Below are 16,910 nucleotides of genomic sequence, written 5' to 3'. Positions count from 1 at the left end.
AGATTTATGCACCAAACAAGCTGGCACCCAAATGCATCTCTCTCTGCATTATAATATTAAAGTTCAGCTTTAAACCCAGCACCTTTAAAGCGAGGCTTAAACTTCATCACGTGTTCAGGAGACGCGACACAGTATACTTTAGATATGTGCTGCATGGATCTATTTTCTTTTCAGGATCGTGTGTGGGGATACAGGAGGGCACGCTTTCATTCATAAAATTGTGTTAGATGAATCGGCGTGACGGGTTAGTTAGAAGTAGCCAGAGAGCAACAATGTCAACTACAAAAAAAAGTTACACAATAGCAGTAACTTTCATCTCATTCTCCTTTAAATGCATGGTGTTTTTATTATTATTATTATTATTATTATTCTTTTATTTTAACTCATTGTAAGCCCGTGTTTGACTTGTGGTCGTCTTATTTTGAAAAGTATTTTAAGAAAGAGTTAGAAACGTGAGTGCAGGTGGGTGTAGTCGTCTCTGCAGCCCTGCAAGTGGCATTACAAAAAAAGAGAAGGGAACAAAAGCTTTTCTCTGGAGCTGAGATGATGGCACCGCGTCTCTGCAGCGTCTGCTAATGAACAGGCCAAGGTGTGCGTGTCCATGTAAAGCAGGTTACAAAGGGAGTGTTGGCCCTTCAGCAACTGGCTCACAGACCGGGGCCATGGCTGACTCGGTGGGTCTACTTCTCTGCTGCTGCTGAACAAACACACCGAGCTGTCTGATTGGTCGAGAAGGCTGTCCAATCGGAGGGCCGCAAACCTGCTCCGCACTACTCCTGCTGGCTCGGCCTCAACGCGCTCATTCATTGGTTCCCCGGCTCGACTATTCTATATGAATCAGCGCGCCAATCACGCATTTCTCCCCATGTTTGCCCAGTTTGGCTTTTGTCATGGGTTGAAGCATGAAGATGTAACGAAACACGCCAGTGATTCAATCCGAGGCGCCTTGCATAAAAAAAAAATACCCTCTTTAAAACTTTCCGAGAACTTTATGTTGTATTTGGATTTATAGGGCAACCCTTAAATAGGTTAAACGATAAAGGCGTGAAATAGGGTTTAAAATTCAACTTTAGGGCAACTTTCTATCGACTTTTAATCGTTTCATAATTTGTTACAAGACCTGCTCCCCGAAAAGTTTCTTATTAACTTATTAGTGAGTGCTTAGATCTCTGTAGTCTTTCTCCTGTATGGATCTATATGAGGGTTATTTAAAACCAGGGAGCTTTCCGTCGGCCTAGTTAAACTCATACAATTTTTTAAAACCCCGTTTATTAGTCGTTAACCATTTCCACTCCTCATGAAATAACGAAACGCACACGGATGGGGGTCGGTGTGAATGCCAGCTCTGCCAGCTGGGCAGTGTCTCAGAGCTGGTAGTCTCACAGGCTGAATGTATAGAGACAGCAGTCATGTTAAGTTGCTCTCCAGTCTCTGTCGGTTTAAATGAGCCAATGCATGGCTGCAGTCCGCGCGCGCGCGTGTGTGCGTGTGTGTGTGTGGCTGCAGGCTCTGCAAGAGGAGTAGTGAATGTATCGCTGAGGAATGTACAGAAAGTCTCCCCGCCCCCAGCTTCAGGGCTCCTCGCTATGGACAAATTCCATAGGGGGCAAAACTGACATAAAGTTTCAGACTAGACTGCATCCTATGTGGGAAGATTTTCTGCGGTTAATGTCGGTGTAGGAAAAGAACTGACAAAATCGATCTGTTTAATCACAGTGTAGGACATTTCTAGAGGGAAAGTCAAGGAGGGAAAGAAGGGAGGGAGATTGTTTAGGTTAAAAAAAACAGAGAGAGCTTATAGCCCAACTTTGAGCTGGCCTCGCTCCAAGATATAGTCTACGTCGCCAAGCGCAAGGCTCTTTCACAATCCTATTTAGGCTACAGAGAATCAAGGATTCTGTTTTCCGGTGAGATTGCTTTATTATGTTTTTATTTATTTATTTGTTGCGAGGCGATTCGCATCTTTGACAACATTGTCGTTCCACGTGAGTTTTAACCATTTAATCCAGTTGCTGACCGCTTCGGACAAGAGTCAGGGAAGACTGTGGTGAACGCCATGTTGAGAAGAATCTAGAGCCTTACAGTATCATTAACTAAAAGCAAACAATGTCCTTAACGATGTTAATGCAACTGCGTTTTTCTTTTTTTTCCTTTTTCTGCTCCATACATGTGTTTTCTATTGTCATCAAGTGCTTTCATGTAGGCTCCAAAAACCCTTAAAAAGGGCATGTTTATTCCACAGATTCTGCTTTGAGATGACACCCTTCATCTCATTAGAAAATGGCGGTTTGTGCCCCCTAAAGCACATGCCAAGGAATATTTCTTGCAGCAGTTAAATGGGGATAGCCATAGTCTGCTGGCAAATTAGCAAATATTCCAGAAAATATCTCTGTTATGTTCTTTTAAAAAGACGAATAATCCCAGAAAATAATCTGCTCTCTTTTTTTTCTCGCTTTCTTGTCTTACACACCCTTTCCCCCCCCCCCCATACACAACTTAAATCTTGGGAATTTGTGTGGAAAAGTTTCTTCTTCCTATGCCATCAGTAGATGATAGTACTGCTTATATATGCTGTTGTTTTAAATGAAATAATCATTCATTTGTTTTTTGCTGGAAGAGGAGGGGAGGTTTAAAAAGCGGCCAAACGTAGCTGCCGTCACACGATTGTTTTGTTTCAGTTGGCAGCAACTGTTCCTTTATTAATTGATCTATTTTTGTAATTAAAATATTTACCAAGTAGCTGATCATTTGGTTATATTTTGAGCTTAGTGCACACCCTTCAAAGCATGGCGTTTGTAGCAGCTGTAATTAGGAATACTTATCTCTTCTTCTTTTTTCTCTTTTTAAAAATTGAACATCAAATGGACAAAAATGCACTTTGACGTCATAAACATTTGTTGATTTTTGTGTGTTTCATGTGAACTGAAGATCACTGCATTTTTTTAGTCTATTGTTGTGGAGCCTTTGTGTAGGTTAGCAGCACATGTTGATGCAGCAGGAAAAGTTTTCACGCAGAGTCACATGAACATTTGCAGACTTTGGTATATATTGCAGCTATACTGAACATGCTTTAGCATGTGGCTTTGTCTCTCTTATAGGAAACCTTCCCCTCTGGCAGCTGTTGTTTACTGGTTTCAGCACCTTGATTGATTAGTTACAGTGTGCTACGTGTTAAGAACAATTCCTTCCTTAACGCCAACCCCCCCTCCAAAAAGCAATGACTTGTTTTCTGAAAGAAGATGGAAACATGATTTGCTGTTATTTGGAGTTTTAACACTTTGCAATTTTGCAATGGGCTTGTGTTTGTTGTGCGAGAAAGTACGTGACTTGATGAATCTTAAGCAGAGTAAGTTGTCCGTTTCCTCTGATTAGAAATGCAGGTGTGACTTGAAAGCATGTGAATATTGAATATTTAAAATAAAGTGATGTGATGAGCATCTGTGACTTTGAATATTTTTGTTCATTAATTTAAGTGTTTAAAAAACAAATCGTTTATGGGCATTTTCTTCAACCATCTAGCTTTTAAATATTATAGATAATAATTAACTTTTTAATTAGTGTGTGGATTCCCATTTGGGTTTAGCAGTCAGGTATAGATGCATGCAAAACATTAAAATGTTTTAAAATGGCTATTTAATTATTTTAACATGTTAATACAAATTAGACTAGTGTTTGTAAAGCAATAAAATACACTCCTAGTGTAATAAAATGTTGTTTATCTGCTGAATTTGTGGAAATCTCTTTAAAGTATGAATAGAAAAATGAATTTAACTTTCAGAAATGTAATTTTTGAAAGCATCTGCTGACTAAGATTAAGAATTTGAGATAATGGTCCAAATGAAAACAATTAAAAGAGGCCGGCGGTATTTATGTAAGACCCCAATTTCCTTAAGAACAGAGCTCACAGAAAAATAGAAATTTTTAGGTAATCAACCACTGTTAATGTATGTTATTCCAAGTAGAAGCCCAAGCTTATTGGTTAAATGCGAAGAATTCAGAAGTACCCCCATCAGTGTTCCTGCTGCCTCTTAACCTTCAGACGGTGTCCTGTACGCTGCAAGCGTCTCCTCCCAGTTTTAATCTAATCACAAAGGCATGTTAAAGCTACAGGTTGCACCTGGTGTAAACCTTGGTCTTGTTTGGTTCAGTTTTATAAAAATGAAACAGTTAAAGTATGCGTGAAGGTTCATGGAAAATTCAGAAAGTTCTACATTTTATGTAGAATCAGTGTGCTGCAATGATTTTGTTATCTTTCTCTCAAAAAAATCTGTGTAGTGTATGTGTTTAATTCTTCGTCTAAACACACTATGTTACTCTGAAGCTAGGTATATAGGTGTAATTTATGGAATCCCAATAATATCTCGCTAACCCTTAAACATATTTCCTTCTGGTTCTCGACCCCTGCCATGACACCTGGGTCATAGGACAATTTCAGTGACTGAAAAAAAACCCCCACAACTGCACATGTAACTATACAATCTAGAAAATGTCCTGGATTCTCTCATTTCCCTGCACCTGCTCTCTACGCTGAATGCTAATTTGGCTACCACAGGAGTCCGATCAGGAAACAACTTTGTAATTTGCTTCATCAATCAAATGTTTATAGGAACAAGTGTACGTACAAGTGCAAGTTCACTCATGAAAATGTGAAAGTGAATGCTCAGGCACACTTAGAGATGATATAGACGACGATAAAGTGTTGAGTTTTTGACCCTTGTGTCCTTCGAGCTAGTAGTTACCTTGAAATCATAAGAATTATGTGAATGACTAGGAATGAATGCATAACTCTGAGGGGCCCCATGACATGTCAGCAGTGATTATTAACCCCATTTGAATGAAGTGCCTTGTTATTGGTCCCATGGTCTACAGATAAAGGACCCTTCATTCCTTCAGGTTTACTTTTGTGATTATCCGCTGTGTCAAAATCCCATTTCCTCTCAATCTTTTCAAATTTTAGCTGTCTTTGTGGGGGACAGAGTGAGTGATCATGGTGGTTTCATGCATTCTGCAGGGTTGTTGTACCTGTGGCTGGTAACACCATTGTATGCAAAACAAATCTAATCATGTTGTCTCCTTTTCATTATGTAATATCCACTGTCACAACGGTGAAGAAGTTAGTGCATTTTAATGTATTACCCCTCCATGTGAACTTTGTATTTTATTAACTCAGTCGAATAAAAGTCTTGCTAAAAGCCGTTGTGTTTATTTTCCTTGGTGTCATCTTAATGAAAGTAAACTGAATGTATATTGAGGATACACTGTATTTTCAACACAAGAATACAGCAGGCGACTTTAAGTTTGTGTCGATATCTTATCGTGCACACCACCTTGGAATTCATCTTGTTGTGTGAATCTCTTGCTTTCCCACCTCACCCACTCAACTTACAGCATTCACTCCCACCTGTACAACTAAATCCCAACTTCAATTTCATGAACATTAAGTCAGAAAAACACCTTAAACTTTCCGCGGTTTTCATAAATTTGTATTTTCCATACAAAGAAACAACAAAAATAAAACAAATTGCAAAACATGATATTAAAACTCTCTGAAAACTTAAACAATGACTTCTTGACTGGGGGAAAAAAAAAAAAAATTTAACTTCTGATGTTGGTAGCACTTCATTTTAACCACCTGATTTAGTTACCATTAAAGTTATTTAGTGTCAAAATTAACACTCGCATTAATTTGTTATCTTTATACACACAGAGTGCATCATTAACACAGGCTGCAAAATCCAGTGTCATTTTTCTTTCCCCATTTTTTATACAAAGTTAACAGTGATGAGTACAAGAAATCTGATCAACCATAAGTGAGCAAAACACGTGATCCGAGCTCCAGAAAATGGAGGAAGGAAAGATGGAGGTCTAATAATGAGGCAAGAGTAAGCCACAGGTGCTGATTTCTGTGCTCAAACTCAACACGGATGCATCCAAAGGTCTAAAAATTAAGACATTTCATGTAAACAAGAACTACTTTAAAACTCAAGAGTTCTGCAGATATAGACATGCTTAATCAAAATGTTTCCCTCTGAAACACTTTGATGTACCACACGCAAACACACACACACACACACATCAGTTATTGGAGGGATGCTGAATGTTGAAAGAAGCAACTCAGTAACGGCCTGCAAAAGACAAGAAACAACAAACATTTGTGTTAATAAATGGCTGAAGTCTGAAGTGCAAAAAGACTGATCATCATTTGACCAGAGAGTTAAGCACAAGAGATGTGTTCGAACAAGTGCAATAACCAGCTTTTTGTGCGCCACTTCTCTTCACACTTACGTGGGCTGTAGGAGCGAGACCGTGAGCGAGACCTGTATCGACTGTAGTACGGTGATGGAGAGCGCCTGCGACTGCAAAAAGACAAAAGGAACTTGAAATGCGTCTTCTGCCATATAATACTACAACACTTTGTACTCAGAAAAATTAGCGCTCACCTATATCTGTAGTCGTACTCATCATATCTGTCGTAGCGATCATAGCCGCGGTCATAATATGACTCTCTTCCCCTTCTGCTGCTGCTGCCGCCACCACCGCCGCCACCGCCGCCACCACCATTGCTGTAAAAATGTAAAAAAGTTAAATTAAAAAAATAAATACATAAAAAAAAAGTAAAATGACTTCTGAGAAACTTGAGGGGGAAAAAAGCACCATGTTAAGCACAGACAATACTGCATTTAATCAGTATGACTCAGAGGTGCATTTAAGCTTCATGGAGCTTTTAAATGGAGCTCCAGTGTCATGCAGTAGGTTAAGGAAACGGGTATCTAAGATTTGACACAAATGCTGATCTTACTGTGTAGGTCGGCCCATGTAGATTCCTGGTGTAGGGGTATGGGGACGTTTAGTAATGGAATAATCCACTCTGATGCGCCTCCCATCCAGCTCCATGCCATTGGCTCGCTCCATTGCCTGGGAACACAAAAGGGAGGAGAATACAAAGATATTGTCAGACCACTGTAAGCTCTTTGGTAAAAATGTATTTAAATAATGAAGGCCCACCAATATTGCACACTGAAACCATCTATATTAGACCCCATGATTGGGTGGTGAGAGAATGTAAAGAAAGGCTGACACCTAGTGGCATATTCAAGTAATCACACCCAATTTTTAAGAGAAAAAAAAAAAAAAAAAAAAAAAAAAAAAAACAACTCTCTGAAGAAGCAAATCTAAACAACTGGTAACAAAAATGGAGAACTGCCTCTTTTTGGACTTTTTGTTTTATTGGGGTAACTGTGAAATAGTCCAGAAACATTAGGAACTGTAGCCAAAACTATTTTCATTTTATGGGGTAAACATTTTTTCTTCTGGCAATTTTGATAATGTTTGTTGATATAACGAGCCTATTTCTGCCAACAATGTTTTTGTTTTAATCATTTCCATTCTTAACTCAAAATTGAGATAGATTTCAAAAATTGTCAGTCAGATATCTAAATAACATTTTTAAAGATTTAAAATAGTAAATAAAATAAAAAAAACGAGATAACCTGAAAATACAATATTACAATAAAAATAAGTTGCTTGCATCAAGTCTGAAGACCACTGGGCATCTGATCCATAAATAACACCCTAAATATTTTTCATACCTCTTTAGAGTCTTCAAGCCTCTCAAAGTAAACAAAGGCAAATCCACGGGAGCGACCTGTGCGCTGGTCATACACCACGTTGACTCCAGCCAAAGGACCGTAGCGTGAAAACACCTCTCTCAGGTCACGCTCAGTCGTGTACAGGCTCAAACCAAACACCCCCAAACACGTGCTCGGATCAGGGTTCGCCTGGAAAGGTCAGCGATAGGGGTAAGAGTTGATGACGTAGCTTACCACATCGACCCTTGTAATGGTTTGCATACAGAATATATTTAATGAATTTATGATGCCCCCCCTCACCCTCCACCACATACACACAGGATCACTTTACATACTTTATGCACAGATGCTAGAAAAAGGTCTTTCCCTAAAACCCAGCACAGAAAATAATCACTAATAAAATACACTAAATCAATTAATTTATAACTGATGCAGCTGATGCTTAATAGTTGCTTTGGACCAGTTTTGCAGCTTATGGACAAAATACTGTTTCACCTACACTGGATACATGCTCTCACATTGTGACTTTTGACTTATAACTGAGGCAGTTATTGAGTTGCTTTGAAGGATATAATCCATATAATTTATGTTTGTATAATGGGGTAACAAAAGATGATGAAACAGTAGCACAATAAATTCTCAGTGGGTAAACTATGACAGCTTTAATAACCCCTTAAACTGCTTTCAAAAATATGTCACAGGGAGAGCTATGTATACACACGTGCTATAAAACCTTTTCACTTGCCTCATGCTTGCTCTGTTTTGTATTATTATATGGCCCACATAAAGCAGCTGTACCCTACAAATATTGAGCTTAAGAAAGCTAGTCAAACTAGTTAAACATGGTGCTGCAAGCACATGTCAGCAGATGAGGAACCACTGAAACACATTACTTTTAGTGCATATGGCATAAATATATACAATATCTTTTTACTGATCTTTTTACTTTACCAGGATTTTACATTTGAATCTTTAAAGTCACTTTAAAAAAAAAAAAAAAAAAAAAAAAAAAAAAAAAAAGGCAGGGCACTTAGTATATCATTTGATCTGCTCAAAAATTACTGTCAAACACATATAGCACATTGTACTTTATATGCATTAAAACTGCACACACATCAGAAATCATCAATTACTGGAGCAACAAAATAAACATACAGTAAAGAAATAGTGACAGCATTTTTTTTAAGTACTTAAATGTTAGTTGAGGCCTCTTTTCCACTGGAGTTTCAAAATATAACTTGATTTATTAGGTGACCTAATACTTATTGTAGATAATAAAGGTGACGCTGGTTGCAAACCAGCCACAGTGTCCACATACATCAAGTTATTTGTATTTTTAAAAATTTCCCTATGATTATTTATGCATTTATACCTCATGCAGCACTGCAATGAGAGTGGTAACTTTGACCCACACACAACATTACTTCACCCCCCAAAATATGTCAGAAGGTCCACATACCCTAACATCAGCACCACCGCCATGACTGTATGCTTCTTTTGTGAAGTCATGGCTCTGTTGATATAATGAAATGGAGGGAAGGTTTATCAAAGGGATTATTAAATGTCATGTCAAAGCGGATTCCCACCGCATTTACCACAATCAACTGATAACATAAAACATATTTTACACAACAATATATTTTTATAACATAACGCAATGAGAACACTTCTCTGGACTGTAAAGACTTTTAATTAAACACTTCCTGTTAAAACAGTTGTAATTCCTAATAACAATTTAAAACAAACAAACAAACAAACATACATAATATACATACTGAAAAAATAAACCAAAATGACAAAACTGTTTTGTTGAGATTAGCCTGAAGCCTCTGGAAACATGTAGGTGCGCTAAATAAAAATGTGTCATGTGTTGAGTGAAATGTGGTGTGAAATTCACTTACAGGCATGGCCTCCTTTAAAAATAACCCCCCCAAGCATTTTGAGCATATAAATTTTCACTTTAAGTATATCGTGCAGTATATATTCATGTCCTCACTACTTACTAGCTATGACACACAATAACTCAGTCTTTACAAGTCTGATTGTGAATGTATACGTTCTTTACCTTTCCTTCCACAACATCTTGAGTTACACTTACCCTACTGCCGGTGTGACGGCGCCGGTTTGACATGGGGGACGTGCTCTGGCTCTTCTTGCGCCGGTATTCAGGGCTGTAGGAACGAGAACGGGACTTCCTCCGGTGGGAATAGGACCGAGAGCGTGAACGGCTGTACCGGCGGTTTGAGTGCCGTCTAGAACGAGATCTAAAAATGAAGAAGTAGTAGTGAATTCAACACAAGAGAAGATGGCAACATTTAGGATAATCAGAGTGTGTGTATGTGTGTGTGTGTGTTTTGGGAAGGGTGGGGGCCAAGCTTACCTGGATTTTGACCGAGACCGTGATCTGGACTCGGAGTGTTTGGAGACCCGGGATGGGCTCGGAGAGCGAGACCTGCTCTCCGACTTGACCCGAGCTGGACTCCCACGATCCGATTTAGATGGGGAGCGTGACCCCTATTGCCATAGCAGTATGTTAACAACCTTTACTCATTCAAAATTTATTTATTTATACAAATCACAATAAGCAGTCAAATAAAATGGAAGTATCACACAGAGTACACTTATCTAAAATGTGCAGCCTATATACTGCGGGAAAAAGGGTTAGTAATCATGTAATTTCAATAAATGAACCTCTGTGTGGCATATTATTAAAATATCAATATTTTAAAAAATGTACATGTTCACCTGGACTATTAACACGGGAAAAAAAAAACATGCATTTTCTTATGTTACAGAAACGGAGCATGATAAAGAAAAGACATTTTGACACAAACAATATATTTACTTAACCTAGGGACACATTCATTCTTCCAGATTCTTTACACGCTACTCCCTTCTCTGAGGATTTCTATCCTTCTTCATTCTTCTTTTTTCAGTTTTCTCATTTTCTGATTCCAGGTCTGTTTCATTTTAGCCATTACACTGCAAGCGCGTCTATCTGACACCATTCTTCCGGTACACTTCCTCCCTTTCCAGCTCTATGTTCTGTTCTGTATATGTTTTCATTAGCCTTCTTTTATCTTGAAAATTTTCTTCATCATTCTTGGATAAAACTCTTCAAATCCTTCAGGTTCAATAACCTTAATGAAAAAAGAACATTCAATGAAATTAAGATCAGAGTGTTTTAGCAAAGGAGAATATCGTGAATGAAATGAAAAGGAAAACTGAATGCATCATTACATTTACAGTGCTGCTTCATTAGGTTTGAATAACCCAGAATTTATGCAAATGAGCAGAACAATGTAACATATGTGGGAATAAAAAGAGCTTAAATGAATTTTCTAGCAATGTTTCAACCTGATAAACCAGAGAATGAACGCTGAGAACGAAGAGTGGCTTAGGACTAACCCTCATACCCTGACACAAAGCAGTACTACAGACAAAAAAAAACCAAAAAAAAAAACGTAAGTGTGCAGAGCTATCCGCACAAAAGGACGCTAGCATAACGTAAGAGATAACTTGTGATTCCTTTCATTAACGAATGAGTCAGGTGCACTCAATTAAACTCACACTGCATGAAGCCAATTTGCACACACCAGTGTTTTAACACTGGTTATTATTTTAAGCCAACTAGCTTGCTAGCTAGCGCCTGTTAGAAGCAGCCTTGCTAGCAGAGCATTAACCTTTCACATTAAAACAGGTATTAGCATAGTTTTCTTCCGTTAACTTGAGGCATTTCTCTGCCTCTGTCTGAAAACTGTAACGCAAGCCGATGAAGCGTTGCAGGTTATTTAGAGTTAGCACACATTACCATTGGCTAGTAGTTAGTGTATCCTAACAATGTTCTTTACTGAAAGCCACACGGAAGAGAAAGGGAAGAAAGGAAGATGTCACCGATATCATTCGACGGGAACTACTTACCCGCCCTTCATAGTTTCCTTCCTCGAGGTCACTCATTGCTCGGTATAGCTAATAAAAGCAGTTATTTGGACAAAAAATAAGCAAGTGGGCTTATATGCTACGTATATTTTCTGGTCAGTAGCTAGAAGATGGCGCGTAACGTAGGTTGCTGATATGCTTATGAGCCGCAGGATCTGACGTCATCTCCCACGCCCCCCTCCTCCCCCCCCCTTTCGACATAAAAAAACATGGCGAACACACGGAGAAGTTGTAATGTTCTTTCACGGACCATTAGTGTCGCGGAGAAACATTAAGATGTTGTAGTACAAAGCAACGCTGCCACACAGGATAAAGTAATTTATTGTCAAGGAGAGCAAAATTTCTCATTGTAGAGAGTGAGAGTTAAGATCGTTGGAGGCAGAGTAGAGGCTACAGTCACGTGAAGAAACATGATTTTAAAAAAAACATTTAAATGTTCAAGAAGGACCTGCTTTGTATTTCAGTGCTGTGCTTCTCTTTATGTCAGAGGACAGGACAAAAACTTACTGGTGATCTTTTTTTTAAATCATGATGTTAATTTGCAGGTGAATTACACTTCCGCGTCAGATGTACACCATAATCGGAACCCCATTTTAACCTTACGCCGGAACCTTCTGTATAACCTGACGTACTCCTCACGACAAACGTAACTACAGGTCAACGACTTCAATGGCGACAAAGGTTGCGGTGTAGGTATTAGGAGCTCCCGGTTGCAAAGTCAGTTGTGCCAGATTTTCCGCAGAAGTCTAAATCACACTTTACAACCCCATTTCCTAAAAAAGAAAAAAAAAAGCTCCACCAAATACAAGTTACAAAAAAGACAAACGTCCAGCTGCAGTTAAATATTAAGCAACTTTATTCCTGCAGTGTGACACTTTAGCTTGAGGTCATAAAATAAAGTCCACGGGTTAGCAACAAAGTTGTTTTCTACATTATGCTCCTGGAGTTGTCTTCTTTCCTTCTTCATACACATTGGAAGATGGTGAAGTTTTTATTCTACTTCTCAATAAAAACATGAACAAATAGTAGTGCTCTTTTTGTTGTATTTAAATAAAGATTCCCAGACATGCATTATACCTAGTACTGGACTAAACTGCATTTTTCTTTTAGTGTTGGACTAGGCTTTCTGGGAAGCATGCTGCTACTGCTTAAATTTTTTTTTTTTTTTTTTTAAATCAGTTATTTTACAGTTTGGGTTTTTTTTTGTTTTTTTGGAAAATAGGGTTGTGTGAGTAAAGACATCTCCCATCAGGTCACCACCTTATCATTTTTACTTCATTGCATCATGTAGCAAATTAAGGTCGCGCCACTACTCGATTATTTAGTCCTGTGATCGCCACATACTGTTAAGCTGAAACAAAGCTGCTTTAACTGCCTTATTTTTCCTCACTTTTATTCTGCCACTCATGCTGTGTTTTGTATAATCCCCCTCCTGCCAAAAAAAAGGAAGAAATGTTGATAAAAATGTTGCAAATCCAATATAACGACCAACAAGTTTTTCTTTCTTGGTGGACAAACCAGTGTTAACTATGCTAAGAGCACAGGTCCAATGCAGATGATTTAATTTTAAAAGGTTTCTATAATCACAGTGCACCATGAATATGTGTAAGCAGTGAGTCACTTATCCTAACAGCATTAGTGGGCTAAAAACTCACTGCATATACATTCAGTCTCTTTGAGCTACTGGATTTGAAGTGAGACAGAGCAAGCACACACACTCGCACGCATTTACAGCGGCAAATAGGCATCATCCCATGATATTCTCCATACGTCTCACAGCAACAGCACATACACATTTATATTGCCTTCACATGGAGTGCAAATAATATTCTTTGGATTTTTTGTTACAAGAAAACTACCTAGTTAATTTTGCCTTAAAACCTCATTAGCTGTAAGCTAAAGGAAGAATCTTCAAGTTCTTTAGTTCTTAGCAATCGTGGCAGCAAAAAACTAAAACTGTATTCTAAGCTATCATACATGTACAGCATTTTGATATGTTGAAGTAGTACTGTAACTTGTTGGCGATGGGAGCATTTTAAGCTGGTTTTATGATTAAGCATTTAGAATTCAGGAACAGTTTCAAGCATCTGCTTTTGGCATATACTTAAACAGTCACCTTACATTTGAAAAAAATAGGCATAATAGTTTCAGCAATGGAAATACAAAACAAGAAAAAGATGTGCTGGAAGTATTGGTACAAAAAAATGAAATAAATATCAGCATTGAGAGACTAAAGAGGTCCTCTTTCTTCTGAGTTGGATGAATATTTCTGAGACACATTCCATAACTTAAGCTTCTGGGCATCCATAAGAATCCCTGCAGCTCTTTATTTATCTGATGTTGCTTCATTAGCAATGAAAGATGTAAAACTTGGTGTGCTTATTTAACAAAAAAAAAAAAAAAAAAAAAAAAAAGATATAATATTTGGCCTTCTTAATGTGGTCGGGCCCTATTAGGTATGTGTGGATGAAGGCGATATGTCCCTGGGTGACTTCCAGGTTTCTCCTGCTGCTTCACAGGTTTCTGCAGGGCTACAGGAGCAGATGCAAGCAGGCCCCCTGCTGTGTGGGAGCTGTTTGTAGAGGAGGAATTGACCACCAGTTCAATTTTCCCCTCCAGTTTTACAAGCCGTGTCAGAATGTCATCCAGTAACACAGCTATAGTCCTCTTCAGGTCAGCTATTTGAGTAAAGTACAGAGAAAAAGACAGAAGGGGGAAAAAAATCAGTCCTTGAGGCTGCTTTTCTTGCAACTATGAGACACACTTGTCATGTAGGTATTAGTAAAATATGGTGCAATATCATCATACTTTCCATTTAAAAAGTATGGTAATATTGCACCACTTCTGAATTTTTCTAAATTCTTACCATATCCTGCCATGGAGGTTCCTTGTGGCCCACCTGGTGCATTCTGGTTCTCTTCTGTCAGCACTTTGACATATCGCCGGCTTAGCTCCAGTATCTTCTCACGCAACTCTGCACTGCTCTGATGGCGAGGCTGCTGCACAGTGTACCTCAGCAGCATAAGTCCCCATGCCAGGCCAAATGCCAGGAGTAGCATACTCAGCTTCTGAGACATGTTCCTACGCAGTAGTGCAGCCAGCATGGTACTGTGGTGAAGGGGAAAGGTGGCTATGAATGCCCGGTCTGAGGCTGAAGGTCTTGAGTTCTTTGAATTTTTAAACAATCAGCTTGACAACGTAGCAGTTCCTGCAGGAAACAAATCCTGCTGTCCTTAGTCAAACAGAGGTCAAAGCTGTCAAAGTCTGCTGCACATCCTGCTCATCATGAGGGGATATGAAGAAGTCTGGAGTAACAGCAGAAGCCAAGAAGTGTAGCCACAGACATCGGCACTCAGGGGTGTTTGGAAAGGTGCTTGGGTTGCAAGATGTGTGAGACCAAATCACCAATGCAGACTGGGTTTTTAGGCAGGGGATCAGCAGACATGGCTGAAAATGCTTTAAAAACAAACAAGAACAAGAAAAAGAAGACAACAGACAGAAATAACAACATTAATATAGAAGGAAAAACATGCTTACATTAGGGATGCAATGAAAAATCTGACAAAACAATTACTTTAAACACTGCAGCAAAACTCCCTCCCACAATCCAAAGACATGCAGTTAGTGAGATAAGGTTAACTTGTGATTCTAAATTATACACAGGTGTTAATGTGAGTGTGACTGATTCTCTCTCTCTCTCTGTGTGTTAGCCTTGCTTCAGACTGGCGACCTCCCCAGGGTGTACACCATCTCATGCCCTATGGTAGCTGGAATAGCCTCCAGCCCCCCACGACCCTAATAAGGATGAGCAGAAGAAAATGGATGAGATGGATTTTTTTTTTTTTGCAGTGCTGCAATGTCATGATTAAAAGAAAAAAAGCTTAAACCCATTGCAGTCTCATTTTTGTTCATCCTCTAAATTTGTAAGGGCTCACAATGTTTTTAAACACAGAATGAGTATTTCTGGGTGAGTTAATGAAAGCACAACCTCATGTGAATTATCACATCTATCTTATCATTAATAGCAAGGTTTCCTGAAATACCTTGTTGTTACTAGTGACATTTTCCCCCTTTTACTGCTTTTGGTTACAAACACTAAGCTACAAATCTCTTTCAGCCCTCTTAGCCCAGAAACCTGATTACTAGTTTAGATTTCACCGTACCTACTTTGCAGCTCCAAATAGGGGAGAGAGAAACAGACAGAGGGCATTCATACCCCAATCCCACAATGGGCACAATAGTGACAAATAATCTGCAAGCGCACTGTGCACAGTCAAAGCACATTAGACAATTTCTCAGCTTTCACAACTTTGTCACCAGGTTCATTTTCTGAAAAATCTCTTGGGTGAGGGAGTGTCACTTCTTTTTGTGAGGCTGGAGAGGAGATGGTGATTGAGCAGATAAATTATGAAAAGATGAGTAACACAATCTGTTAAGTGATGCTTCTCATACACGCAAACATGTCCTTTCTGTGACCTGGGCAAAACCAGTTATCAGCAAATACAAACTCAACTAGGAAGAAATTCTTAAAGTAACGGTATAAGTAAGTCAGGAAGTGAGACTCTTGTCATGACCGGACCATAATTTCATGGAAACACAAACGTTTCAGACAAATAATCTTCCACCTGGTTAGAGGACTGTTTAACACAGCGTGCCTAATCGGGCGCATGGCTTATCGGACTCCTTACCAGCCATTCACATCTATCCCAGAAGTTAAATATTGACCACAACAGCTGTCGCATGTCATCTGCACAGGCAAACAACTGGCAGGGTCAGCGAATGGTTCAATTGGGCGACAGGTGCGCAATACCGAACTGTCAACAGTGCTTGGGTTTTACAAAAAAACAAAATACAGAACTTACTGAACCTGTTTATCACCTAGCAGAATATAAAATAAACATGTTTAAAGTAGATTATCCAACCCAGCACTGAAAACGAATCCAAACCACACGTGTGCTTCGTTTCTGATAGGCATTTCGGGACATTTGTTTTTAACTACTTAACAGTCACTGAAGCGGTTTCCAACTCTGTCGATATTTCACGTTAGCTCGACATTTCTGCTCGCCAGCACTGAAACCATACAGTCAACAGCGAAAAGGGAAGGTAAACCTTTTTCGTGTCCCAAAACCTTTCAAAAAACACACATTTCAACCCACCGTGTTATCTGGGAAACTAACTTGAACTGAAGCGGAAATTTGCAGGCTGCAGATAGGCAGTGACGAGGCGACTGTGAGCTCCAGCGGCTACCGGTGGCTGACACTGAATGATGCTTGTTGTTTGGCAACCCAGGGGTGTTGTTGCTGTGTTGTGAACGGCACCCTCCCTTTGTTTCCGTTAACGAAAAGTTAGCTACCGAACTTCGAGTGAAGGTGTCTTTTCCGG

General features: G+C 39.1%; 2 protein-coding genes across 6 annotated transcripts; both read right to left on the bottom strand.

Annotated features, from left to right (window-relative positions):
* Positions 1 to 5,181: 5,181 nt before the first annotated feature.
* tra2a (transformer 2 alpha homolog) lies at positions 5,182 to 11,685 on the bottom strand. The gene is made up of 9 exons (XM_012918311.4): positions 11,511 to 11,685; positions 9,970 to 10,103; positions 9,688 to 9,853; positions 9,049 to 9,102; positions 7,590 to 7,778; positions 6,800 to 6,915; positions 6,441 to 6,563; positions 6,286 to 6,356; positions 5,182 to 6,125 (listed from the first exon to the last, which is right to left on the bottom strand). The coding sequence occupies exons 1-9, from the start codon at positions 11,544 to 11,546 to the stop codon at positions 6,115 to 6,117; spliced, it is 900 nt and encodes a 299-aa protein (XP_012773765.2). The 5' UTR covers positions 11,547 to 11,685; the 3' UTR covers positions 5,182 to 6,114.
* Positions 11,686 to 11,831: 146 nt separating this feature from the next.
* Positions 11,832 to 16,847, bottom strand: ccdc126 (coiled-coil domain containing 126). Of its 5 annotated transcripts, none has more exons than XM_076878903.1 (4): positions 16,685 to 16,847; positions 15,245 to 15,323; positions 14,395 to 14,984; positions 11,832 to 14,206 (listed from the first exon to the last, which is right to left on the bottom strand). In XM_076878903.1, exons 3-4 carry the CDS (start codon positions 14,630 to 14,632, stop codon positions 13,962 to 13,964), a joined length of 483 nt encoding a protein of 160 aa, XP_076735018.1. In that variant the 5' UTR covers positions 14,633 to 14,984; positions 15,245 to 15,323; positions 16,685 to 16,847; the 3' UTR covers positions 11,832 to 13,961. The 5 variants fall into 5 exon arrangements, with proteins under 5 accessions (XP_076735018.1, XP_076735019.1, XP_004547945.1 ...); XM_076878904.1 differs by having other exon boundaries at positions 16,706 to 16,847; XM_004547888.5 differs by lacking the exon at positions 15,245 to 15,323.
* Positions 16,848 to 16,910: the final 63 nt, after the last annotated feature.

Source organism: Maylandia zebra, linkage group LG22, assembly GCF_041146795.1.
Source record: "Maylandia zebra isolate NMK-2024a linkage group LG22, Mzebra_GT3a, whole genome shotgun sequence".
Taxonomy (NCBI): domain Eukaryota; kingdom Metazoa; phylum Chordata; class Actinopteri; order Cichliformes; family Cichlidae; genus Maylandia; species Maylandia zebra.
Note: the sequence above shows the minus strand (reverse complement) of the source record. Positions and strands in the feature narration are given on the sequence as shown.